Raw genomic sequence first — 27,356 nt, forward strand, 5'->3', positions numbered from 1 at the left:
AAAAAAAAGAAATAAATTCTCTAAAAGAAGGTTTATTAGACATTGAGACCTCTGAAGAATTCTTTATCATCCCCGAACTCCTTGTCGTCAACAGCCATTGGTACAAAGGGTTCATAGAGAAAGGAGTCAATTCCAGCAAACCTTCTAGGTTGATGATGTCGAACCAGGGCCTTCTGAATTTCGAGAGTTCTCATAACAAAAGCCTTTATTTGTTTAATCTCCTTCCTTGCTTCCTTTAATTCTTCAAGAACATCAGAAAACTTCTGAAAATTTGAAGGAACGACTCTTGGCTTCCTCAAATTCCTTCTTTTTCTTTTCAAAGTTTGAGGCAATGGAGATTTTTATTTTTCCTACATGATTGATGGCTTAACAATCATATTAACATCTTTTTCATTAGAACACATGATGTTGGGAGTCTCCATACATGTATGGGTTTGTGAGAGGAAATCATAGTATCAACTCAACAGGCAGTCTTAAGATGAAAAGAGTTACAGAGAAGGAAAAAGGAATGTAGGTTCACGGAACCTTAAACATTACAGGTCCACGCACGCACAATTCACAACCCTAAAGAGAGTAGAATTGTCAAGAACAGGGAGGTTCCTTCCAATATCAATTAGATATGAACGAATTCCAAATCATACATCAAATCTAAGAAAACCAAAACAAAAAGGGTTTTTTTTTTCTTATATTTTTAAGCCTGAGGTGTGCACAATCTTGTCTCTTTTAATCAGGAACATGAGACAAGATGCACCAAAACAACACAATCAAGTTGTGTTGTGGTGAACAACAATTTGTCCACCATGACCCTTTTGAAGGGAATTCATAGATCCATGTCTATCAAAATGTCTAGACCATACTCTTTTTTCTAGTGGTCTTGACCTATCTTTGGAAACCAACTTTTTTGAAGAGGATAAAATCTTACTTACAGCGGTGTTTTGAACAAGTTTGAGATTGTTTGCTAGGCGATTTGCTCTTTGTTAAAGTCTCTTGCATGTCTCATCTTGTGTTTATACTTGAAACACTTTGAAAGTTCATGACCATTGAGTGAACAATAAGAGCATGTCAATGGATAAGCTGATTCAGACGCCCGGAATGTGCAAGCTGCTAGGTACAGAGTGGAACCTGAAAAGTCAGACAGAGAGTTTCTAACAGAAAGGTTAATTTTTTCTTCCAGATTGGTTGAATTTTTTTCTGGAAGAATATCAAGATTGATGTATGTATTTCCATAGTTATCAAAATCGATATCTTCACAAAGAAGTGCAACATTTGATTTTTCGTCTTCATTGGAATCATAGTAATCAGACATTTCATCAAGAGTTACAACAAAACCTTTGTTTCCATTGTATTTTCTACGGTTCGGAAACTCATTTGCAAAATGACAAAAACCTTTATACTTAAAGCATTGTGGTATATCCTCGTTATCAGCCTCGTCAGCATCCCTGTGTTTTAGGAGGAATGCGATTGTGAGGTTTAACTGACGACCTAGGTTTTGTCTCGGGAAAACCGTTTACTTCTCTTTAATAGAAGATCCCTAAACTATCTTGTGATCATAGAGACTGATTTGTCAAGATCTTCATCTGATGAATCAGCCTCAGAAAGATCATCCTCAGAGACATAAACACGTTTACTTTTATCAAGTAATTTAGTGTTCTTTTGTGATTTGAAGGCAACATCCTTTCCAATTTTGGATGTATGCTCATGATCAAAGATCTTTAGCTTTCCAACCAACGTGTTTCCGGAAAGAGCATCAAGGTTATTTCCTTCAACGATGGCATGCTTCTTAGAATCGTATCTAGATGGCAGCAATCTGAGAATTTTCATCACAATATCCTTTTTTAGGAATAGTCTTACCCAATGCAAAAGATGCATTAACAATTTTAGACATTTTGTGATTAAACTCATCAAATGAATCTTCATATGCCATACGAAGGTTTTCCCAATCGGAATTAAGGTTTTGAAGCCTAGCTTCCTTCTCATTGGTATTTCCTTCGAATACGGTTCCTAAGATATCCCACGCATCTTTAGACCGAGTGCACATAGTCATATGGTGCTGAAGATCTGCGGTAATGGCATGTATGATGGCATTCAAACCGTCGGAGTTTTGCTTTGCAGCAAGTATCTCGGCAACATTGTATTCACCAATGTTCTTTGGAACGGTTGCATTCCCTACTGCCACAACGGGAGCATCATAGCCATTAACTACATAAACCCATGATTGAAAATCACGTGCTTGAAGAAAGGCACGCTTAGCAATTTTCCACCACAAGTAATTAGAGCCATCGAAGACTAGTGGTACGTTTATAGAGATAGCAGCTTTGTCCATATCAGATCGCTACAAACACAGACTTATGAGGTCTTAAATGTGTTCGCCTGCTCTGATACCAATTGAAAATGCGGGGGTCTAAAAATCACAGCCAACAATTCGTTTGGCAATATGAGAGGACTTACTCCAATATACTTTCTAGAGAATCAACTAGACAGTCAGACTCAATCTAGAGTAAAGTATATCAAAGAGTTTAATATCTCCAACTCTTAATTCAATCCGCAATCAACAAATATAAATCTGCGAGCCCGATTGAATAAGAGGAGTAACTTGAACGGTACCAAAGACCAATGTTCAAGTGTCAATCAATGTAAATCAACAACCCAAGGTTGGATATTCTAAATGATTGATCTTAACAAACAACATGTGATCTTTCAATTATATAACAAAATATAATGCGGAAAAGAAATAACACAAACACCAGAATTTTGTTAACGAGGAAAACGCAAATGCAGAAAACTCCCGGGACCAAGTCCAGATTGAACACCACACTGTATTAATCCGCTACAGACACTAGCCTACTACCAATTAACTTCGGACTGGACTGTAGTTGAACCCTAATCAATCTCACACTGATTCAAAGTACAATTGTGCTCCTTACGTCTCTGATCCTAGCAGGATACTACGCACTTGATTCCCTTAGCTGATCTCACCCACAACTATGAGTTGCTACGACACAAAGTCGAAGACTTGATAGACAAATCTGTCTCACACAGAAAAGTCTATAGGATTGAATAAATCTGTCTCCCATAGAAGTAACTAAGAGTTTTTGTTCCGTATTTTGATAAATCAAGGTGAACATGAACCAATTGATAACCCAGACTTATATTCCCGAAGAACATCATAGAATTATCAATCACCTCACAGTTTATGTCTATTAATTGTTTGGTAGATTTTTAGATACTACAAGTTAATTAAAAAAAATTTAGATGTTTGTTTTCCTTTTAGTAAATGTTTGGATTCTAAGATGTTCCGATTTTTTCAAACTGATATATTATTATGAAGTGGTATTTCGTATAATATAAATAATTTGTGTTCTTTATGGATTGAACCAACTCAAAAGTCCTCAGTACAATCACCCTCAATTATTAGGTAAGCAAGAAATAGAATCGTGCATCACATGAAAGATCCAATTGACCGTGATGTTGAAAAAGAGCAAGAGAGCACTCAACAATACTTTACAGTTTTTAAGATAACATTATTGTAAAGGTATTAAACAATTTTTACAGTTTTTTGCAGGGGTCCAGCGTGTCCTAATCAGGTACTTTGTACTGTGCATATCTTATTTTCTTAAAAACTACAAAGAAACACCTGCAGTAAAGATTTTTATGTTTTTTATTATGGTCTATGATTAGTTGATTGGAAATTTATAAGTTAAAGTATTAGTGATGTATCACACTTCCGATGCAGTCTTTGTTCTTATGGGAAGGCCAATAGAAGAATCCATGGTCTTTAGCTTGGAGGAGCTCCATAAGAAGGGTTGAAAATCATTTATCCTAATAACTACTACCTTCGTTGATTATAGTGATATGTTTATAAAAAAAAACTATTTAGCCTATCTTTGTGAAACTGATGGAGTAATATCAAAGAAAATTCTCGAAGAAGTTGTTTGATGCTTTGCTGGTAAATTTATTTTTTCGGTATATTATTTTTGGGATTGAACATGAAAACTGGAACAAACAGGTTCATGGTCTTGCAAGTCAATAATTATGATACTCTTTACCGAAACAAAGAGGAAATGAAGGAACTCAGTTACTTTACCAAAAGAAAGAGGAAACAAAAGAATGTTTTACATCCAAGATGGCGATCGTTCCTTACATAGACAGAGATATCATTTTTAAGGGTAGGACAAAAGAGGATGTTGAAGAATGCTATTTTAGAAGAAGTCCCTTTTTATTTCATTGTCTCAGTTGGAGTTTATATTTATTTTGGTTTATTTTGGTTCATTTTATTTTCTTGCAGACCAACTGGGATACTCCGTTTTTATTAGGAGTATTAGTTTATTAGGAAGAATATCATGCTTATTGCTACTGATTTTTTACCAGTTTTTCACAATGTTATTTAATAACAAGCATCTAATATTTCACAAGTAAGATTCAGACCCGTGCATCGCACGGGTGAAAAACTAGTCATTATATCTTAATGGCTTAAAGACTTCATTGGGATTCTGAAGCCAGGCCCAACCATTTTCTCTGTAGTTGCATGTTCTGATCTTACTTTGTTCTATCGTATTGAGTACTATCTTCTCTAAGATTTGCTCGAGATTTATCTTCGATAGGAAAGTGATAGGTGTCTAAAACACCTAATTTTATATCTAGTATTTATGCTTTCTTTGCTATTGTCTTTATGAATTGTGTCTCTTATGTTTGATTTTGAGTTTATTAGGTGCAATGGAGTCGTTTGAAGCAAAAGAAGTAGAAATTAGCCATTTGGAGCGAAAAAGGCGAAAAAGTCAATTCACATGCAAGTTATACTTGGAGACGGCTAGGTTACGCAAGAAGGAGGCGAAGAATGAACTGTCGGTTCTCCACAACCGACAGTTGATCAAGGAAGAGAATAGGCAGTCAGTTATCTGAAACTGACAAGCCATACAAGAAATGGGTAGCCCTTATCGAAGTCACTGGTGGCAAATATCCGGCCAAATCATTTCTACACCTTAAAACCAAGAGAAATCAATTCTCAATCATTTGTGTCTGAAAGAGATGAAGAAATAGAGTGAATGGCTGCTGTGTCTGAAAGTTAGAAAATTCAGAGATGAGAGTGGAGATCGATTAGGGTTCAATGGAAGAATTCGTGAAGATTCAGATGGAGAAATTTAGGGTTCGAATGAGTTTAAATGAAGGGGGTTTTGAACTGATAGTTGCAGCTGATGAAGATGATGGTTTTGTGATCGATTCATGAAGTTTCTGGATATGGCATAGGTTCAATTAGGGTTGGATGGTCGATTGAGAGCTATCGAGGTGGTTTTTGCTGAATAATTTTATCGTAAGTGAAGAATAGTTGAGATGACATTGAGTTAGGGTTTTCTGTTGTTGGTGGTCAATCTAAGGAGAGGAAATGATTTCGATTGTTGAATATACAAAGATGGGTTTGTGTTGGTGTTCTTGCAGATGAAGATTACAAGGATTGATGTTCATTTCATGGATGGAGAAGATGCTGGTGATGGATTGCAGGACCTGAGATGATATGAGTTTGGTATTGAATTAGCTATTAGAGTTGAGTTTTGTGTTGCTGCGGGTATTGAGGTTGTTGTGAGGCTGCTTCCAGGATCAAAGATGAGCTGAGCTGGTGCTCTAGCTCGTGGTGGTTCTATTGTGATGGAGTTGGTGTGCAGCTGAGAAGAAATGGCTCAACTACTTAGCTGTTAATGGAAGTGGATGTTGATGCTGTTGCAGCTAGGAATGCAGTTGAAGCTGCAGAGATAGTGGACTGGGTTTGTGCAGGCATGAAGTGAAGTTGATGCTATTGAAGTGACAAGGAGTTATAGGCCAGCGCAGATGCAGTTAGGGATAGTGCTTGTGGAGAATGGCTAGTGGTGCTGTGTTAATGGGTTTCAGGGGCAGAGCCAAGGGTTGACTAACCCTGGCTCTAGCCCCCACTAAAATCAAAATAATCATATTTTCACCCTTAGTTTTATCATATATTTAGGATTTAGCCCACCATTATTTAGTATTTAGCCCACTAAACATTCTAAACTTCATTATACTTATAGATATATTTTTTGGCCCCCCTCTACATGAATGGATGGTTCCGCCACTGATGGGTTTGATTGTGGCAATGAGTTGAGGAAGTGCCAGAGATGGCTGTGGGAATTAGTGGTGCTAGATCAGAATAGGTGGTAGAAGGCAATGTCTAGGTGAAAAGGTGTTGTGCACTTATGCTGGTGATCATTATTGCTGATGAACTGCACTACAGCTGCAGAATTGGTTAATGGTGCAGCTTTGGTGGCAAAGATGATGAAGCAATGAAGTAAAGAGGATGAGGTGCTGGTAATGAAGCTGCAAATTGGTGGAAGTAGGAGTTGCAGCTGCATAAATTGATATGCAGTGGTGCCGCTTCAAGGAATTGTTATGAGCACAATAACAAGGTGATGGATGAACTGAAGTTGAGCTGAAGAGGCTATCGCGCTGTAATACAAGGAGAGAATGGAGTTAGAAGTTACGGCAATAGAAGTTAATGTTGATATTTGATATTGCAGCTGTGGGTATGTGCAGTGGTAGTGAATCTGAAAGGAATTGATGGTGTCAAGTGGTGGTAATGGTCATGAGACAGAACCGATGGTGCAGCTGCGACTAAGAGCTGGTAATGCTATTCTGGTGAGAGTTTGAGCTGAGCAAGAGTTGCAGATAGAGATACAGGTGCAGTGAAGCTATGGTTGAGTACAATGGGTTTAGAGCAGAGCTGAAGGCACTGGTGGTGCACAAAAAGATAAGCTACTACCGATAGCGAGAACATGGAATTGGACCAAGTGAAGCTGTTGCTGTGAATATATCTTGAGACATGGTACTGAACAGGAGGTGTTGTTACTTTTAGTAATGCAATGGCTAGGCCTGAATGGATGATTAAGATGAATAAATGAATGTTTAGGTTGTGCAGGGAGGAAGAAACTGACCAGAAATTGGTCTGACCATTGTCTGAAAACAAAGGAGATTATGCCGGATTTTCTACTAAGGCGAGTTGACTCGGTGATCCGATTTGACTCAGATGGATTTGGACTTGTTTTTACTGGGCTTCACTCATGGGCCGTATGGAAGCAGAGTTGGTCGAGATTCTGAACAAGTCAGTATATAAAAAGCTTATTCACACAACAGTTAAAAAAAATCTTTTACTTCTACTTTTGTTCTAGGGTTTTAGACATGGAAACTTTTATTTTTCTTCTTGTTATGAACCCCATTAACATGAGTAGTTAATCTTATTTTTGGTTATGGATAAAGTTGATTTCACATAACATGAATCCTTGTTTGATATATTAGTTTTGTCTCAGTATTATCGTTTATGATTCACCATTAATATTGTTACATGATTTGAATGCTTGTTTGATCGAGTCGCGAATCGATTGAGTTTGCTTTCATCTTTATTGCTAGGTTAGAATTTATTATACGCAAAAGTGATAAGTTTCTGATTGCAAATAGCATAATTGTGGATATTGCTTGCAGTGATACATCCTAGTAGTCACAAGTGGATCATAACCTTCGTTAAATCGGATTAGTGCTTTTACACGTTCGATTGCTTTGATTGGCCCGATTTCATAGAACTTAATGCATCTAGGGAATTAAACTTGATTAGTGCTTTTACGCGTTAAGTTGTTCTCAAAGATAGAATTCATATTCGCATCTTTTAGTGTGTTTCTTGATGACAAGAGGAAATTAGCGGGATATTCTTGCGATCAAGGTATCCTAGGGCCTTTGATAATGAGAGATTAAATATCAATTCTAGTTATTAACACAAGAACATACTTGTGAATGAAAATGAATCCTTAACCAATATCTTTACATCTTTGATTTGTTTATTTTTCTTTGTTTGCTTTTATTTTAGTTTGCTTTATTAAAAATCAGAAAACCCCTCATTGTTCTATATAGGAAACCGAAACATATTGACAACCCAAGACCTCTCTGTGGGAATGATCTTTTCTTACCCTTGCTATATTATATATTTTGAGTAGTGAGAAAGTGTAATTTATTTTTGACGCATACGACAACGATCAGTAAGATATAAAAAGTAATCACAAAGCTCTTCGTCTCATTCTATGTGATTCCACAATAAATTTTTCTACTACCATATAGTTAAGTTATTGTGAGGTTATAGGCTGTTCTTCGGGAATATAAGACCGGATTTTCAATTGGTTCCTATTCATCTTGATTTATTAAAAGACGGAACAAAACTTCGTAGGTATTCTGTGGGAGACAAATTTATCTATTCAAATAGACTTTTATGCGCGAGACAGATTTGTTTATCAAGTCTTCGACTTTGGGTCGTAGAAACTCTTAGTTGTGGGTGAGATTAGCTAAGGGAATCAAGTGCGTAGAGTCCTGATGGGATTCAGAGGCGTAAGGAATGCGACTGTACCTTAATCAGTGTGAGATTGGTTAAGGCTCAACTACATTCCAATATGAAGTTACCTTGTAGTAGGCTAGAGTCTGTAGCGGCTTAATACAATGTGATGTTCAAATCTGGACTAGGTCCCGGGGTTTTTCTGCATTTGTGGTTTCCTCGTTAACAAAACTTCTAGTGTCTGTGCTATTTCTTTTCCGCATTATATTTTATATATAATTGAAATATCACAGGTTGTGCGTAGTTCAATCAATTGGTAAATCCAACCTTTGTTTGTTGATTGAAATTGATTGACACTTGAACATTGGTCTTTGGTACCGTTCAAGTTGTTTCTCATATTAATCAGGATCGCGGATTTCTATCTGTTTGATTTGCTGAGTACATTGAGAAACAAGATATATAACTCTTGGATATATTTTCCTTGATCGAGTCTGACCGTTTAGTTGATTCTCTTGGAATTATATTGGAGTTAGTCCATACAAATCGCCTAAACGAAATATTGGGTGTGGTTGTTAGACCCCCGCTTTTTCAGGTTGAGGTAAGAATAAGACGTTATGCTATTAGGGATAAGGTTCTTCATGATGCTATTATTATGCGTGATTATTTTACCGGTGGTAAACTCACTTATTCGGAAAAGAATTTTCACGACCGTTTACGTATGAAAAGTACATTGCTTCTTAAAGATGATTCGTGTGTAATGGGTATAAAGTGGCATCAAGGAATATATGTACTAGGAATCCCGGGTCATTCTCCACATATGAAAACTCTAGCTTGTCTTAGGTTACTGCTACGGGGCAATCGGCCGACTCCGTAGATGATTATGTGAGAATGGATAAAACAACCCTATATAAGTACTTGAAGAGATTTGTTAGAAACATAGTTAGGCGTTATGGTGGGGAGTGCTTGCGCAGCCCAAACCAATATGATATTAGTCGCATTTTAGCCGAAAATGAAGCAAGGGATTTTCCGGGTATGCTTGTGTAACACCCCGTGTTTTTAGCATGGCGCATGCTAAAAGATGCACCATGGCCCGAGATGAATCTTCATCCAAAGCTTCCGTTGCGTAGGAAAAGGAACATTGTCCCTTGGCCATCGGGTTGGCAGTAACAACCATCATGGATGGACATCGGGTTGGCAGCGGACAACCATCATGACTGGACATCGGGCTGGCAGCGGACAACCATCATGGGCGGATATTGGAACTGGTCTGTGAGCCAGAACTGAATGTACAACCATCTTGACCGGTTATTCAGAAATATATGGCAACGGCCATGAATAGTAAAAGTGAAACTTGGTGAATGATTTTTCCTCCTCTAATCAAAGTTGTAAAAATGTCAAGTTAACATATATAGGGAGGGGTACTTGGTTGAAGGTATATGCATACCATGCACCAAGTAAGCTTCATAGCTTAACCGGAACTGTATAAATGATACATAAGCCTCATTTATAGTTACGTAGACTTGGCAATCGATCATGTTAAGCATGGGAATTAATATGCAGTGCCACATACTCGATGATGCGTATTCCTTATGTATTTTGACGGAACGACCTATACGGACTAGGCCATACCATTATTGCTTGGCCACGGCTTCGCAAACGAGTTGGTTTAAGTTTCTGTCTCTTTGTGAATAAACTACGGTCTGTGCTTGATCCCTTTAGAGTAGGGAAGGGTACGTAGGCAGCCTAATAAGTTGCAGCATTGCCGGTCCAGCATGTTGGCCCCTCATATCATCTAAGATCGGTAGCTCTATGCAAGAGATGATTGCGTCCAAGCTTGATGAGGCTTAGTTGCATGCCAGCAAATATATGCTCATACTTCCTATCAAGCTACACAGAGTTGGTAAGCACAATAGGGAAATGACATTAAGATTGGAGCGTCCTATGCCTAAGTCAAAGGCTTATGCCTTATGCATGGACTAGATTCGGTAGTATGACGAACGTTCATCTAGATAGGAAATTCAATGACGAATTTCCTACGCTGAGGAAAATCCAGTGATGCATGCAAGATGCATTGGCCTTGGCCTAATGGCCTTATACCCTTTAGCGGACAAGGGTAAGTTTGGAACAGTGTGGAAGCTAAGTTCGCTGCATTATGCTTACAGAGCATGCTTGCAAGGACAAATGGACTGCATTTGCGAAGCTTTAAGGCCCAGACTGTAATTTCCGGTCTGTCACAGTTGGTATCAGAGCAAGTTCTGTGAAAACTCTAGGGATTGTGAGTAATGGACTCGTCAAGTGAGTACTTTCCTTAATGAAAACTTAAAGTTGGAGAGTAGGCCAACTTTTGCGCGGAAAGAGTTAGTAACTGCTAGGTCAGTTACTTTTCGAATAGAGTTGAGCTTGTTTAAGTACTATGAATTTTCCTGACCTAAGTGGCACCCCACTTACGAGTGGATATCCAGAAGACCGTCTGGGACGGTAGGTATACAATGGGACTGATCATCCCCACACGTTGGCAACTGTCCAATGGTGTGCGTTGTCAGGCCCGGCTAGCATCCCACTAAGAGTGGCAACCTAGATGACCGTCAGGGACGGTGGGTAACTGGATCATGTTCCATATAATACTACATATTGTTGGCACCAACTTTGTGAACTTTAGGGACCCCTGAGTGTTAGTATGGGATGCACATTTAGGATACCTTGTTGACATATCTTTTTGGCAATCAACCAATTGAGATTCTTGATAACGTTGTGGACCCTTTTTTGGATTCCTGAGGCTTCTCAGATAATTTAGATGACTGCTCAAAGAGCTGAAGTTAGATGGACAACTCCAACAATAGGATTTCATAAAGTCAATTTTTGATGCTTCTTTCCTTAAAGCTAATAAATCAATGGACATTGGTATAATCATGGTTGATGATGCAGGTACTTTTGAAGGAGCATGGATCAAGCCAAAAATAGATGAAGATGAGGAAAAAGCTGAAGCGTTGGCTGCTTATGAAGCTATAAAATGGGAAAGAAACAACAACGTTCAATACTTACACTTAGAGGGAGATTCTCTTAATATAGTTAAAGCAATAAAAGGTGTAACATGCACTGTTGGATGGACTAATAATTCCATCATTTTAGATTGTTTAGATTTGCTTAAAAGTTTTACAAGCTGGGTTTATACTCATGTACCTAGAGATACAAATTATGTGGCAGATACCCTAGCTAAAGAGGGTAGAGTTATCACTAGTGAAAATTTCTAGGGGACTGAGTCACCTGTGTGGCTAAAGAATCTCATAAATAAGAAACTATATATCGCTTTTTAAGATGAATTAATGAAATATTTCCTTTCCTATTAAAAAAAAAGTATGCGGTATGGGACATTTACTCAGAATATTCTAATTGATGTTCCATGACAAACTTGAACAAACTCGTGATTTCTGAGAATCTGGTATGACACTTTTGCTCAGAAAATCCAAACCGAGGAGTTAGTCCACAATAGTTTTGTTTTGAGTTTTGGGCAAAAAATTCTTTAAAGGGGTGAATATTGTAACACCCAGTGTTTTTAGCATGGCACATGATAAAATATGCGCCATGGCCCGAGATGAAGCTTCATCCAAAGCTTCTGTTGCGTAGGAAAAGGAACACTGGCCCTTGGCCATCGTGTTGGCAGTGGACAACCATCATGGCTGGACATCGGGTTGGCAGCGGACAACCATCATTGCTGAACATCGGGTCATGTCTGAACATTGGAACTGGCTTGTGATCCAGAACTGAATGTACAACCATCTTGGCAGGTTATTCAGAAATATATGGCAACGACCTTGAACAGTAAAAGTGGGACTTGGTGAATGATTTTTCCTCCCCTAATCAAAGTGAAAATGCGGGGGTCTAACAACCACACCCAACAATTCGTTTGGCAATCTGATAGGACTTAATCTAATATACTTTAAAGAGAATAAAGTAGACAGTCAGACTCAATCTTGAGAAAAGTATAACAAGGAGTTATATCTCTATTTCTCAATTCAATCCGCAATCAAACATTTGCGAGCCCAATTGAATATAAGAAATAACTTGGACGGTATCAAAAACCAATATCCAAGTGTCAATCAATTTAATCAACAACCAAAGATCGGATTCCCAATTGATTGAACTTACGCACAACCTGTGATATTTCAATTATAAAGATAAACAATATAATGCGGAAAAGAAATAACACAGACACCAGAAATTTTGTTAACGAGGAAACCGCAAGTGCAGAAAAACCCTGAGACCTAGTCCAGAATAAACACATACTGATTATAAGTTGTTACACCAATTTCCTACTACATATTCAGACTAGATGTAATCACTTGTTCAGCACAAATGGAACTTCTGACACAAAACCAATTGTCTTTAGAAATTCTTCTCGTAAATCTTCTATCAGAACCCAAGGCTCTCTTTAGAAGATACAACAACACGATTGATACGATTCGGTATTTTGTTTGCACAAAACACTGGTTTGATTTCCCTTTAGATGTGAATCAAGGTTTTGGAAATCTTGTGTTTTTTTGAACAACTACCAAATAAAAACTAGTGAAATCAAAACAAACTTGTAGAATAGGGTTTTAACTTACAATCAGTATACGTACACACAAGGAGTCCGTGAACCTGATTTTCGTAAGTAAACTTGGGTGATTCCAAAGATCAATTTCCAAGTTAAGAAAACCCTAACAATTCTACAACAAGAACTACCAGAATAAATCTAGAGATTTCTTGTTTAAAACTTCTTACGGATTTTTACGAGATACCTTAATCGAAGTTTTCTTTCTAGCTTCTGATTTCGACTAACAAGTGTTGGTATACGATCGGAAACTGAAATCTATCAAAACATAGGGTTTATGATCAACAACTCTTGAATGGTTCTATATTAGAAGAGAAAACCTTAGAATAGACAAGAGGTGAAAGCCTAGATTACAAGTTGTATAATCAATCAGGAAGATTAATCCAACTCGGCTTTGTGATCCCCAGTACAAAGACTTTTATCTCACTCTTGTTCACGAAGAACAGAAGACATGGAAAACAATCTTATGAGCTTACACCAATTTTCCAAAGGGGATGAAAAACGTGTAGCACTCACGAACCCTTATTTATAGTGAAACATTGCTTGAAAACTAAGCAAAGCTATTTTTATTTTTCAAGAATCTCCTAATTTTCAGAGTCTTTCCTAAGTTACAACTCTTGTCAAAATAATTAAATAAATAATTAATTAGCAAATATTATATTTATGTAAATAAATCACATTTTAACTTAGGCAAGAATTTAAAGTTATCACAAACACTTTAATATGGTAATCAAATATGTTTGAATTAATAGCCATCTTGCCTAGATAAGGAAACATCACCAACTTGACCAAAAATGCCTTTTAGTCACGTAATTGGGCCCAAGTCCGTGAACCGTTACAAGCAGTCCATGGATTGTTTCCTAATAACGAATTGTAACAGTTACATCAACACTTATAACTGTTACTTTAATAAATCACTCATAACTTCATCGTTATAACTCGGAATCGTGTGATTCTTGGCTCGTTGAATTCGTAAGCTCATTCACTATAAAATGAGAACCTTTGCACGGATAAAGGTTATTGTCACAAAAGTCGTGGATCAAATAACCTCAAGTATATATACAAAAATGTACATTAACCGTCATAGGAATTGTTCCATAGAGTGAGCATTTGTTTTGATAGACTAGAAAGGTAGAATTGAACAAGAATCCAAATTAAATCAATTACCACATACCTTTGTTGATGAAGTCCTTGTTGATGTCTTCTTGCAATCTTCAGTCTTCATCCTTCAAGAATAGCTCTTCTTAGACCTAATCTTGTCCAAAACTATCTTTAGTATACTAAATCAAGAATGCGTTTTGGCAACTAAATTTGACAACTAGCTTGACATACCAATGCTAGTGGGTTCAACCAATCAATGCTCTAACACAAAGTTGTAAAAATGTCAAGTTAACATATATAGGGAGGGGTACTTGGTTGAAGGTGCATATGTGGACCATGCATCAAGTAAGCTTCATAGCCGGAACGGTATAAATGATGCTTAAAGACTCATTTATAGTTACGTACACTTTCCAATCAAGCATGTTAAGCATGGGTATTACTATGCTTTTCCACATACTCGATGATGCATATTCCTTCTGCATTTTGACGGAACGACCTATACGGACTAGGCCATTACCGTTATTTCTTGGCCACGACCTCACAAACGAGTTGGTTTAAATTTATGTCCCTTCTTAGATGAAATACGATTTGTTCTTGATCCCTTTAGAGTATGGAAGGGTACGTAGGCATCCGCAATGAGTTGCAGCATTGCCGGTCCAGCACGTTGTCCCTTCATATCATCTAAGCTCGATCGGTAGCTATATGCAAGAGATGATTGCAACCAAGCTTGATGAGGCTTAGTAGCATGCCAGCAAAGGGATGCTCATACTTCCTATCAAGTTATACAGAGTTGGTAAGCACAGTAGGGAAATGGCAATAGGATTGGAGCGGCCTATTCCTAGGTCCAAGGCTTATGCCTTATGCATGGACAAGATTCGGTAGTATGATGAACGCTCAGCTAGATAGTAAATTCAGTGATGAATTTCCTACATTAAGGCAAAGCCAGTGATGCATGCAAGATGCATTGGCCTTGGCCTAATGGCCTTATACCCCTTAGTGGACAAGGGTAAGTTTTGAACGATGTGGAAGCTAAGTTAGCTGCATCACGCTTACAGAGCATGCTTGCAAGGAAAAATAGACGTGCATTTGCCAAGCTCTAAGGCCCGGACTGTAGCTTAATCATGGCGCATCGGAGGAGTTATGCCATGCGGGCCCAGGCGCGCCGGGCGTAATTTTCTGGTCCATCACAACTTGGGAGTTTGGATTGCATACATTGGCCTTGGAATAATTGTCCTTCGTCTTGGGCGGGATATTAGGCATCTTATAAAGGTGAACCGACGATAGTGTTGGAGGGGGTTGCTACTTATGATTTGTGGTTTTGGCATGCATATTTTTGGAGTCCCGACTCAAAAAATGATCTTAATGTACTTAATACATATCCATTGTTCGATGGTATCTTTGATGCATTAGCTCTAAAAGTTGATTTTCAGGTAGGTGGTGGAAGATTTGATATGGGTTATTACTTGGCCGATGGGATCTATCCTATGTTATCTACTATTATGCAAGCTTATAAACAACCAACAAACAATACACAAATATGTTTTACCAAGATGCAAGAAGGGGCTCGACAAGATGTTGAGCGTGCATTTGGTGTTCTACAAGCAAAATGGCATATAGTGAGAGTTCCGGTCAAATATTGGGATGAAGAAGACTTAAAATTTATAATGTTGGCTTGTGTGATATTGCATAACATGATAATTCAACATGAGAGGCGAGATGGGGCATGAAGAAGCTTTGGGGATGAAGACTATAGGGTTTACCGTGATATTGTACCTCGCCAAGCCGTTAACTATCATGAGTCTAAACATGAACCCATGTATAATAGTCTTCGACTAAGATTGAAAAATTATGTTTGGGAGATGTTTGGTAACAACATGGCACCGAAACAAGCGAAGGAAGCACAATAAATGGATGAACCGTAAAGAACAAGGTAATTGAAGTTAGTTTCTTTTTGTTTGGACAATGTGTTTATTTTTGTTAATTTAGATGACTAAATGACATTGAAACTTCGATACTTTTATTGTTTGGAGAATTAGTTGTTATCTTAAATTTATTCCATTGATATTGAGTCCTACTGACTCACTACATTGCATATTGTTCATGAGAACAATCTTTTAATTGAAAGTAAATTACAACCAGGAAAACAATCGTAAACAACACCAAATATTACCCATTACTCATCCTCACTACTTTCTTGCTCCATCAAGTTCCTTTTCTCTAGTATCTTGTTTTGTTTACGCTCAAGCCGTTTGCGGCCTACATTAGATAGCTTAGACAAATCCGCCATCATGATTTTTTCTACACGTTCCTTTTTCTTTTCTTTCATTCGACTCATATTCTCCTCTTTTAGTTTTTGTTCTTGCTCTTTCAAATAACTTAACATTCTCTCATTGGTTTCACTAAAGTTGGATTCAATGGAATCACTTGAACTACCACATTGATATTTTGCTTGTTTAAGAGCTTGAAGAGCTTTCTTACCCAGGTCCTTTTTTTTTTAATTGAGCGCCACTGGTTTGTTTTATATTACAATTGTCTCTCGTCTCTTCCTCATTGACACCCTCGACATCTTCGATACCCTCGACACATCATCATCAACAACTTGGACTACGGGTGGTGGGGGTAGCGGGGGTACTTCGACATTCTTGGTGTAATCATAACCGGGTTCATGCTTGTATAACTCGTAGCACTCATCAAGGGTGAAGGGTTTCCCATGTATCTTTTGGAAGTTAATCCGACCACGTATCATCTACAATTTAGACTTATCGTATTAGTGCATTTCATTTACAAACATAATGAACAATATGTACGAAATAAAAATACTTACCGTGTGCTCGCCAACGTAACCACTTATTCGTCCTCCTCGAAATAGTTTTCGAAGAACGGCGACAAATAGCCTAACGTCTTTCTTTATAACACATATTCGGTTTTCTAAACTAGTTTTGCTCTATTATTTGGGTTACCTTTCATTTTCTCGATAAATAATGGAATCATGCGATCCTAATATTTGGTTTTTCCTTGATGCACACCAACACTACCATCACCCGTTATTGCTATATGTGCTTCGCAAAGAGCTACATCTTCCTCCATAATAAATTTAATTTGTTGCTTCCTACGAGCTTTTTGGGTTGAAGTAGTCGGTGTTGGTGAAGAAGACATGGATGGAGAGTATTGAATCGAAAGGAAGAAAAAAACTTCAAAACTGAAATGGGGTAGAATGAAGTTGGAGTTGGAGTGATAGTAGAATGAAGAGAAAAGGGTTATAGAGTTGTTGGTTTATAGGCTGAAATGTAGCCGTTGAAGGATTTTTTTTTCAAACATCAAATGAGAGACTGTCTCCCGTTTGTATCTTAAAAAACTATCAAACGGGGCACAGTCCTCTGTCTGCCTCAAAAAGAAGAAAACGGGAGACTGTCCCCCGTCAAAACATATATCTTTTTGTACACAGTAGACAGTTCCCCGTTTGTTGTTCTTTTTCCTGACGGGATAGTCCCCCGTCTAATTTTACACTCCCAACCAAGTGTTCCACTGAATTTGGGGGAAAGTGGGTAGAAACCTACCCGGCTACCCGTAACATCATCTATTTTGATCAAATTGGTAGTGCCCTCCTTCATTTCAAAGAGTGGCACTACCCATAGCTCTTGCTCTAAGCAGGTCGTGGAGTTGTACTCTGATATAAACTAAACTATTATCGACGGCTTGAATGTTTTGTTTTTCCTTAGATTTTAGAAGTACAGAAGACTTGAGCAGACAACAAACAGTAACCCACACTTTCAAAACCTTCCATAACTCTCTTAACACAACGACCAAAAATCTTCCCCAAATTAAAACCCTAACAGAACATGTCAGAGTTACAGCCACCACCACCTCCACCACCGCCTCCACCACTAGGATCCATAAATGGACTAGTACTAGGATCAAGAGAAGGAATTACCACCACTGCCATAACAACAACAGCAGCAGCAACAGTTGGAATTCCTCTATCTTCAGACAGACAACTGCAGCAGCAACAATCTTTAGGTACAAAGCGACAACGAAGACCAAGTGTAAGATTAGGTGATATTGGAGATCATAATCAAACAGCAGCAACAACACATTCTTACGAATCTTATCTAAGGAGAACAACAAAACAACAATGGAAAGATCATAATAATAGTACTCATAACAATTTCTCATATCGACATCCCTCTCATTTTCTTAAAGATCCTAAATCATCAAAGACTAGACCTTTAACCAATTTAACCAATACAGAAGAAACCTTTGATGGTGGTGATGGAAAGTTGAATAAACCTAGAAGAAGTGGGGTTAAAAGGGTTCGATCCAATTGGGTATCTAATGATGGAATTAGAGACTTGGATGACAATTCTGATACCCCTTTGAAGGAATTAGGTGTTACTAGCCCAATTCAATCAATTGAAGAAAACCCTAGGAAACAAATTAGGGGTTCTAGGATTGGGGAATCCGATGGTGGTGATGATGACGATAATGATGAGGCGCCGCGGTTTATCATAGAAGATGGTGTTCAGAATTGGCTTAATGGATTGGGATTAGGAAGGTATGGGCCTGTTTTTGAAATACATGAAGTGGATGAAGAAGTGTTGCCATTGTTAACATTGGATGATCTTAAAGATATGGGTATTAATGCTGTTGGTTCAAGGAGGAAAATGTATTGCGCGATTGAAAAGCTTGGAAAAGGTTTTTCTTGAGGTACTCTAATCTTAGTTCCTTGTAGTTTTCAAATTAGAATGGTTATCTATTTTTGTTCTTGTGTATACTTGTCGCAGCAGCACCAGTAGTATTAGGTCTAGCGCGATTTCTTGTGAATTAGTTGTACTAGAACAATGAATGTTGATGATATAGAATTCTGCTTTTGACTTCACATTATTTGTGATGTTATGGAATTTAAGGCTAAAAAAAGAAATATTTTTTGTCAACTGTAATGTATTTGTGGTAGTTCTGACTTAAATTTTGCATTAGAATAGAAACTTTATAGAAAAGTTGTGATTATCTTTTTTTTAACGTCCTAGTGAAAATTTATTGCTAGTTATGGATGGTTCAGCCTTTTGATAGTTAGTTTTCCCCATTTGTATAGACATAACATAGAACATGGCTTGTTTTGTGCTACTTAACACCTTCATTTGGTCTCTATAAGAATTGAGTTAATGATGCACTTTGTCACTCAGATCAAAAGTGTGAATAGAAATTAAGCCACTTTTACCCTGTATCTTCAAAATGATTCCATGGGCTGGAAGTACTAATTAACCAAAGTAGTCTGTCACAATTGACAAAGCGGCTAAAAACCTAGTGGTATATGTGTCAATATCTGAACTAGGCTCCATTTTGCAGTTGTATAAATCTTACTTTGTAATTGTATTTGTGAACTTAATCTAGCCAATTATATTTCGGCCATCCTCCTAAGTCGTATCCTTGTCAGAATCAGGACCTGAAATTAAATAAAAAGCAAATTACTGCCGACCCTTCAGTATTACTCTCTACTCTGTAGTACACGGGTCTCCCTGAATCTTGATTTTCTTTCAGAACTTTTACGAATTAATTCCATTCCAAGTAGGATTCCCATTCTCTTACCAACCTTATACTCCCTGCCTTAGGCATTTCTGTTTGCGATTAGTTAGCTGTATGTAACACTACATTAAGTTTTAGTAGTTATTTGGTAGTGAAGTGTAAATACATTAACCAATTCTGACAGACATAGTGCTTATGTTTTGCCAGCTGTGGTGTATTTGTGGTAGTTCTCATTTAATATGCAGTTTACATGGAAGAATGAACAAGATCGCGAGCATTAGAAATAGAAACTTTATGAGATTTATGTAGTTTATCTTTGGTTTTATCTTTTTGTGAGATGTATTACATTCATATCAATTGCTAATTTTAGACAAGAATCAGTCTTGATTGTGTGGGTTCTCTACAATACATAAAACAGTAGATTACAAAACTGAACATAGACCTTGGTCTTCTTTCATGCTTTTTAATACCTTCAGCTGATCCTATTATAATTTGGGGGAAGGATACACTTGGACATTTGCATGGAAAGTATAATGGATAATTAAGCCATACTACTCTGCATGTTATAGGATAAGTCTAGACGAGAGTACAAATTAACCAAGTTAATAACTATTTACAAAGCAGCAAAAAAAGTAGTGTCTGCCTCATCATCTGAACTAGGCTCCATTTCTTAATTTGGCCATCCTCTTAAGTCTTGTTATGTCGGAACCAAAACTGAGAATAGGCAAATGAAATTGGTAAGTGTCTATCCTCCTGTAGTGCCCTCTAATATGAGAGTCATCTTGTAGATATAAATCCCAGAATCTTGATCTTCTTTTGAACTCAGCTTGAATTAACTCTTTACTAGTTTACTTTTGTATTAGCGCACTAAGCAGAGATGGAAGCATTTGTCGTTAGCTGTATCCTGTGTGTAACTTCACATAAGTTTGCAGTTCTTCTACGGTAAAGATTAGTACAATTATATTCACAATTTCTGGCAGACATTCTACTTACGTATTTGCTGATCTTTGTTTTGTATGATAGTTCTATCCTTTGTTGCTTTCCTTCTTTTCCATGTCCAGTTTGTATGATGTATCTTGAGCAGGTAACCTATGTCCAGTTACCAGCCAATACATGCTTTTACGATGGGTTTTGAAATTCAGTTGAATGATACATCCCTTAAAATGGCAGGTGCACTAGTATATCATAGTTCTTTACTCCATTGATCTACATTCAATTTGCTTGTGGATTTGGTTGGTACTTGTAAAAATAAATGATACAGCAGGAGGTTCATTCACGCGTCGGGGTAATATGATGTCGTGGTGAGCCTGGTTACCTGATAGTCAATATCCCTGTATTAAAGTCCGGTGTGTTGCCATTCCTGAACGTATAGGATGTCCATGGTCCTCAATACTGACATCCTCATTATAGTACTCCCTCCGTCCCACCATTAAGTGACCTATTTGATTTTAGATTTTGTCCCACCAATAAGTGACCTATATCACTATACGATGAGATATTTCTAAAATTATCCTTTTACTTAATTATAAAAAATATAAGAAATGTGCATAATTTGATAGACATGTTTATATTCGTTACGTAGTTGTTTTAAAATGCTTTTCACTTGTTATTATCCATAAGGGTATAATTGTAAAAAATGCTTAAAAATTACTCCTTTCCTTGCTTGCCTTAAAAATTGTGCAAACTTGAACTAGGTCACTTAACAGTGGGACGGAGGGAGTAATTACCAGTCCAACTGTGTGTCCTTGCCAAGTTCTCTAGGTTTCTTTGGATTGGAGAAAACTGACAGCAACAGCTGAGGAGTTTGGATTCAGGAAATATGCAGGCATGTAACTATGGCTATGTTAAAATTCCATTATCATCAGAATTTTTCCCTGACTTGTTTGTTACTTCGTTACTAGATGTTTGGGCTTCTAACTCGGAACCAATTGGTAGTGGAGTAGCCCTACGAATGCTAGAGTTATGGGCAATGTGAGACTAGATTACTCATGTTTTTGCGATTTAGTCCATCACCGTTACAGAAAGTTAATCCCTACATATGATGAAGCTAATACATATGGTGGAATTTAGAACGAGAAGGAATAAGTGAAATATCGTAGTCGAGATTACAAGCAAAATAGAAGTAATACCAAACCTGGCATTAGCGAGAAACTCTCAAATACTAATGTAAAAGTACTCGGTAGAGGAAACAAAGAAAACTCAAAAACTTTCAATTGAAAAGTAAATAATAAATAAAATAATTATACAACATACCACGGTTGAAGATTGGATCATAAATAATAGTAAGAAAAAAATTATGTTTTTTTTTTTTTTTTTTTGGGTTGTAAATTTTCAAATAAGTGGATGAGGGATCAAGATCAGGGAGTAGTAGTCCTATTAACAGTACTGCTTGTATTAGAGTTAGTACCATAATGTAGAATCATGACATGATTATCAGTACTAGTAGTGGCCGAAGCATCCTGAAGCAAAGTCATCATCAGCAATTGATCACGATCATCTTTTGGATTCCAAATATGATCTCTTACATGTTGCAACGTCAAAAATGGGTCAAGCTGTTGCCCTCTACATCTTATCTCTATCTGCATGAAACAAAACCCCACATAAAAAATCAAATTTTTGTTGTAATCATTAGCTAATCTCATTAACACATGAAGCCCAGCTCTTCATTTTGCATATATTATACTAGTACTAGATTAAATGACAATTAAATTAACCGGATGATATGATATCCATTTACCGGAGTTGAAAATTTCAGGTAGTCAAGTGATAGAAACCTAAAAGTTCATCTTAGCTGCTTAAGGTGTCAAAAGGTGGTGGGTGGACACTGTACAGTGACACCAACATGGTGATTATTATTCAAGTTATCGCTGGTTTTCAAGCTTCATGGGACAACCAAAACAAGGATATAAATTCGTTTAATATTGATGTCATGCTCTATCACAAGCTTACGTCTAAATTCTTTTTTTGTTATTTTTTTAAAACTATTCGTTTTGGTCGCGCATATGTTTTTCGTTTGCTGTAAAGCTGATGTAGATGGATTTTATTCTCAAATATGTACTCTATTATTACCATTGCATATTGTCCTAGATGTTGTTCATCAAGAGCCAAATTTTAATTTACTCCAAGTAACCGATTTATAGTGGTAACCGACTATATGACGCTGCTCGCTCCACCAACATATGTCTCAGTATGTCACTTAGAAATTCATCATTATATCAAACCCCACCCTAGCTAAGACAGACTTTGGTAGTAAGCCAAAATCATGCAAATATGCAACCATTAAGACTTTCTCCTAATATCATAAGCTCTAGCTAGCTGCTTTCATTAGTTTCCTGTTTCCTACAGTTAATCAAGGGAAAAAACTTGAGTACCTAACGATTTGTCCCTATATTTTTGTACTTTTAAGTTAATTTCCATATATGTCAATTTGATGGACGTCTACTTCAAGGCTTGCTTTGTAAAGTGAAATTGATATTGTCCTAGTAGAATAATAAATGTTTTTTTTTTTTTGAAGCATTTTATATCAAACAGATCCTAATATATACTTCAAAAGAAAATTAAAACAAATAAAATAAAATCCTCACGTACATAATGATGAATAAAAATCAATTTCCTGCCAAATTCTTTCATATAACCTTTTCTTTTCGTAAAAAAAAAGAAAAACTTTCCAATTAAATTATATGGGATTAATCGGTAACTAGCACTAAGCAAAAACCAGCTTTCAATATACAGAAATTTAGTAACCCTTGTCATACGTATTTGGTAGTTCCTATAGTAGCCTTGCTTTATAACTCCTTTACAGATTTGTTAAAGTTAAAACATTCTATCAACAAGTTACAACGTTAATTACAAATACTTTCTTCATCTTTCTCTGATATAGCATGCAGATAGGCCTACATATATTCAAACATGAGATTTTCTCTGATACCCATCTCTTGTTCATCTTACTTATTCCACATGCATTACTTTACTTATTACTTCATGTATACTTTTTCTAGCCAAGCTAGATATCTACATCAAAGCTACGCGTTTTCATTCTAAAATTATTACTTAGTGATGTTGTGGATACATATATGATTGGTGGGATATTCTCAATTAGTATTATTATTCCAACAATGCGCCACTTATTACTTATTATTAGGGTTCTCATTATACATGGAGAAGACTAACTCGAGTTTTTATGTTTTTACTTTTCTTTCGTTCGGCAAATTAGCTTGCTAATTACCATCATGGATATCATTTTTATAAAAGTATGATCCGGTAAACCAAAGCATGAAATAATGACAACGTGACGAAAGGTTCTTCCTCTGGTAATGATTTTTTCTTTGGATGCTTCATCATATTTTATACATAATGATATATAATTGGTGTAAGCAAAACTAGGCCATACTTAGCAAAAAAATGACGAATCAAAATTCACCTTCTTTTAGCTTAGACAAAGTCAATCAAAGACATTCCATAATTAAGATTAAAATCTCAAATAAGAACACAATTAATAGTATTAGTATATTATGAAGACAGCTTGAAGACAGAAAACCACGTAGAAAACAAATATGAAAAAAATGCTACTATATATAACTCAACTCTCAACAAACAATTTTCTTTGATTAATGATGATTATAAGAAAATTTGCCATAATAGTGATGAAATGATGATGAACATGCATTAGCACTCATCAAATCATCATCCAAAATCATTGCTAGCATCTGATGAAAAATCTCAACAACTTAATTATTTATATCATTTTATCCATTAATTAATAGAGTTCTAAGCTTATCTAGCGGTAAATATAATTAAGAGTATATGTATAAATACAATAACCTATTTGGGAATTAAACGAATAATTCGTTAATTTGACAAGTACTTGATTAGTTGCATGCATGACATGTGAGAAATTATATTAAGCGCGTGATGAGTTTAATTAATTAGTAGTTTCAACATACAAGACATGGCAGCAATCACTTGTCGTGTTAAGTGTATTAATTGTTAACTAAACTCGTTCACGTCCATCTTAATTATATACAGCACACAGAAGAAATTATTTGAAGTATAAGATATATGTGATTAAGAATTAAGATTTGATTGTGATACGTTCCTTATTGATTAGAGTTCTTTAGTATAAGTTGGTTAAATAAATCTTTAATTCTTAAGTTTTATAAGGTTAATTTTGGTCTAGCTTGAGGTTAGATTAACAAGCGGAGTTATGATTTATCCTCTTTTACTCGTTCACTCGCCTAAATATTTATGATCAGTAGCTAGCTGCGTGCGGACACACAATTCGTTGCGCTTTGCATGCCTAGATCGACTTATAGCTAGCAAGAACAACATTAGTTTCACGTGCTTAGTTTTTGAATTAGTATTAAGATAAATTCATATTATGGATTATTGAGGCGTTCAATCTTAAATTTGATAGTAATGCGTTTAACCTAATCATATAAGAGCAGACAAGCACTTACTTACACTAATTAAGACTTCCCACCATATAAAACATATATCTAGTCTACACTAATTAAACATTAGGATCACATAGCTAAAAATGTACAACTTCACCATCCAAGTTATATTGATTGATCTTAATCTATACTTCAAATGATTTTTAAAGATAGATACTTTTGGGTATAAGTTCTGCAGTTTCTTTCATGTAACTATCATCAAATTAAACTATATGCAAGGGTTAGTATTTCCTTTTCGAATTCCCCATACAAAATTATCATGTCTTTACTTTACGTTTTGCATCGATCGATGTTTATAAGTTTGCTTATCGCAGAAATGTTATAAACTATATGCCAATAAGCAAACCTAAGAGAGAAATCTATCTACTACCAACCTAGCTATACGGTAAACACTTGCATTGATTAGCATATTAATATATCACTTAAAACGTATTAACGTTAATTAAGAAATTAATATGGTACTAGCGGTTAAGTTTAAGTTCGTATATAGTACCTCTGATTCGCTATTCAGTCTTAGTTTGTTAGCCAAATACTTCATCAACAATCTAACTGGCATCCTTCCGTCTCTTTACGAATCGAAAAACAAATAAAATGGAAAAAAAATCTGTAATATCAAGTAGGGATCAAGAATACATAAACTAGAATGAAATATATTATAGTTCAAAGATTTACTTGATTCTTAGGTAGCTCTTGGGAATCTGAGGCAAAAATGGTTCTTTTGACCTACAATATACATAAAATGAGATGCATTGATCAGGTTAAAAAAATAACATAAGACTCACGAAATATACAAGTTTAAGTAATTGCTTCAAAATATGTACATGCTGAAGTAGTTCTTGGTCATTAAATGTGTACTTACTGGTTTGGAGATGCTTGTAGGACGAACCAAATGCCGGAGTGTGGTCTAGGCGGCGTGTCGATAACTTTCATCATCATATTATCGGAAGTAGTACTACTACTAGGACCGGCAATATCTACGTTAGGGTGTTGCTGAAAAGATGATGGTGATCGTAAATAGTTATATGAAGAATTACTCATCAATGGCAAAGGGGATGCTGATGTTCCTACTGTTGGATTCCATACATTAGACCTGTTATACGAATTATTACCAGCTGCCGCCCATGCGAAATGATGCTCAGGCTGAAGATGATGATTATGTGTAGAAAGATTCAAACTCGTTGATCTCGACTGTTGATGATGATGAATAAAATAAGGCATGCTGATGCGAGTACCAGTAGTGCTATTATTGTTGATATGAATACCGGATCGAAAAGGAGGAAAATTTGGTCGGAAGTCGTTTGATGTCATGTGGAAAATAGGTGTTAATGACTTCACATCTTGTGTCCCAGTCCCAGACAAGAGATCGAGTTCCACCAATTTGTCATCTCTTCGTGGAGTCGGTTGTTCCTCATCCAAAACTTCTTTGTTTGTGAGCTTGTTGAGCTCAGAATCCTCGGCAACAGAATTGCCTAGTCCTAATTGCAGCCATTTCTCGTCTCCCTGCTTCTGATCTTGCTGAGAAGGATCTCTTGAGCTTGATCCTGCTTCATTTACACTACTAGTTCTCGACTCATCTTCAGCCATATGATGTTGTTGTAGCCGTTGACACCGATTCCCAACCAACTCTATTATATCAGATTCTAAATAAATGGCTTCGTTGTAAAAATATTGATCATCCCTCATATGATCAAAACTCCCTCCTCCGTATCTAGGACAATAACTATATTCTCTACAACCACCATAACCGTAACCGTCGTATCGTTGCTGTTGTTGTTGTTTATGGGGGTTTTGTGTTGGAAACATTATCATATTGGATCACCCAATAACCGTCTTGTTCTTTGTTTGCTATTGATCTGTACTTGACTGCTAAAATATTTGGTGTCATCAATATGAGCCATGGATTATACTAAAGACTTGTATATGATCATGAATTGAAGGTCAAAAGACATGCTGGTTTGTTCCCGTGAAAGATATTCATCAGAGCATGAGGTACTAGCTTTTATGTGCAGCCATGAATGAAACAATGTAACAGCAAGTGTTTCAATGTTGTTGTTGTTTCATATATACGGTGAAGACAAGAATTTGAGAAGAAGGAAAACCTTTGAAATATCCCTTTCCATTAATTCTCTTTATTTGGAAGTTTGTGGAGAGGTATATGAAATAGTTGTTGGGGAGAAAGAGAAAGCTATAGACAGTCTATAGAGAGATAGGAAAAACCCTTAATACTTTAATACATAATAATAGTATAATATATTCTAGGATGTTAGTTTAGTTTTGAACTTTTAATAGAAAAATAAATGGATGAAATTGAATAGTAATATTTTGACTTATTATTAAATAATAAAGACCTTAAAAAAAATTATGATCCAATTAATAA

General features: G+C 36.4%; 2 protein-coding genes across 4 annotated transcripts; one reads left to right on the forward strand and one right to left on the reverse strand.

Annotated features, from left to right (window-relative positions):
• The first annotated feature begins 17,637 nt into the window (after nt 1-17,637).
• LOC113281374 (protein bicaudal C homolog 1-A-like) lies at nt 17,638-22,300 on the forward strand. 3 transcript variants are annotated; one of them, XM_026530089.1, is made up of 2 exons: nt 17,638-18,710; nt 22,282-22,300. In XM_026530089.1, the coding sequence occupies exon 1, from the start codon at nt 17,846-17,848 to the stop codon at nt 18,707-18,709; it is 864 nt and encodes a 287-aa protein (XP_026385874.1). In that variant the 5' UTR covers nt 17,638-17,845; the 3' UTR covers nt 18,710; nt 22,282-22,300. The 3 variants fall into 3 exon arrangements, with proteins under 3 accessions (XP_026385874.1, XP_026385873.1, XP_026385872.1); XM_026530088.1 differs by lacking the exon at nt 22,282-22,300 and adding an exon at nt 20,697-20,901; XM_026530087.1 differs by lacking the exon at nt 22,282-22,300 and adding an exon at nt 19,734-19,781.
• Nucleotides 21,644-27,136, reverse strand: LOC113281373. Its single transcript, XM_026530086.1, has 4 exons — nt 25,839-27,136; nt 25,652-25,702; nt 25,473-25,545; nt 21,644-22,105 (listed from the first exon to the last, which is right to left on the reverse strand). Exons 1-4 carry the CDS (start codon nt 26,786-26,788, stop codon nt 21,884-21,886), a joined length of 1,296 nt encoding a protein of 431 aa, XP_026385871.1. The 5' UTR covers nt 26,789-27,136; the 3' UTR covers nt 21,644-21,883.
• Nucleotides 27,137-27,356: the final 220 nt, after the last annotated feature.

The sequence above is a fragment of the Papaver somniferum genome, chromosome 5 (genome assembly GCF_003573695.1).
Source record: "Papaver somniferum cultivar HN1 chromosome 5, ASM357369v1, whole genome shotgun sequence".
In the NCBI taxonomy this organism is placed as follows: Eukaryota; Viridiplantae; Streptophyta; class Magnoliopsida; order Ranunculales; family Papaveraceae; genus Papaver; species Papaver somniferum.